The 1,196-nt window shown below is 47.7% G+C and overlaps 1 protein-coding gene across 1 annotated transcript; it reads left to right on the top strand.

Annotated features, from left to right (window-relative positions):
- Window positions 1-742, top strand: LOC142541835 (uncharacterized). The gene is made up of 2 exons (XM_075648289.1): window positions 1-38; window positions 124-742. Exons 1-2 carry the CDS (start codon window positions 1-3, stop codon window positions 740-742), a joined length of 657 nt encoding a protein of 218 aa, XP_075504404.1.
- Window positions 743-1,196: the final 454 nt, after the last annotated feature.

Below are 1,196 nucleotides of genomic sequence, written 5' to 3'. Positions count from 1 at the left end.
ATGGCTATAGCCACGATTGTGGCGACAACACTGCGAGGGTTAGTGAACCCAAACGCCAATCAACCACCACCACCCACCACAGCATGGAATCAAGTTCCATTATGACTCACTGCGCAAGAACAGGTGCCCAAATTTCGGTGGCGCTGCAGACCCTGAAGTTAGCCAGAGTTGGCTGAAAAGTGTGGAGACTCAGCTACGACTGTTGGAAGTCCCCGAGGCACTGAAAGTGGATGTGATAGTGCCTTTCCTGGAGGATAAAGCAGGCAAGTGGTGGGAAGCAATCTCGCCAGCCATGACAGCTGCAGGACCAATCACGTGGCAGCGATTTAGAGAAGTCTTCCTGAAACAGTATTATCCAGTCAAGGTCAGACTGCAGAAACTGAGTGAGTTTGAAAACTTCATTCAAGCTCCGGATATGTCAGTCGTGGAATACACCTCCCAGTTCAATGCCCTTGGATCTTATGCTCCAACCATCATGACGGATGAAGCTTTGAAATTGCATCGCTTCAAGAAGGGATTGAACAGCAGAATCCAGTCAGCTTTGGCAGTCTATCAGCCAACGAATTTTTCAGAACTGATGGGCGCAGCTATCCGAGCTGAAACTGATATCCAACGCAGGGAGAAGGAATTTAAGGACAAAAGGCCTATGAGTAGTCAATCCCCACGTAACGGCCAGACTTTCAAGAGGCCTAACCAGTCTGGTGGACCATCAAAAGGGCCTTCACCTTCCACAAACTACTAAGATATTAAGACTTGCCCAACATGCCACTTGCGACACCTAGGAGAGTGTCGTAGAGAGAGCAGTGGTCTGCTTTGGATGCGAGAATCCAGGACACCGTATGGAAGAATGTCCTGACGCCACCAACAGAACAACTGGACCGAGTAAAGGAGACAGGTCAAACTCAGGAGTGAATACCAATAAGCCACGGGAGAACAAAACGAATGCTAGGGTGTTTGCCATAACGCAAGAGGAGGCAGACGACGCGAACGATGTCGTGTCAGGTACCATATTTATTCAGCAAGTGCCTGCTTATGTGTTATTTGACTGCAGGTGCTACACATTCTTTTATGTCTAAGACATTTGCTGAGAAGTTAGGAATGTAAGCCCGAGAAACTAAATGAGCCCTTTCGAATAGCTACACCTACAAGTAGGGCCATTGAAACTCACGAAATTTACAGAGATTGTAAGATTAGTA

This window comes from Primulina tabacum, chromosome 4, assembly GCF_025594145.1.
Source record: "Primulina tabacum isolate GXHZ01 chromosome 4, ASM2559414v2, whole genome shotgun sequence".
NCBI classification, from domain to species: domain Eukaryota; kingdom Viridiplantae; phylum Streptophyta; class Magnoliopsida; order Lamiales; family Gesneriaceae; genus Primulina; species Primulina tabacum.
This window is presented reverse-complemented; position numbering and strand designations above follow the sequence as displayed.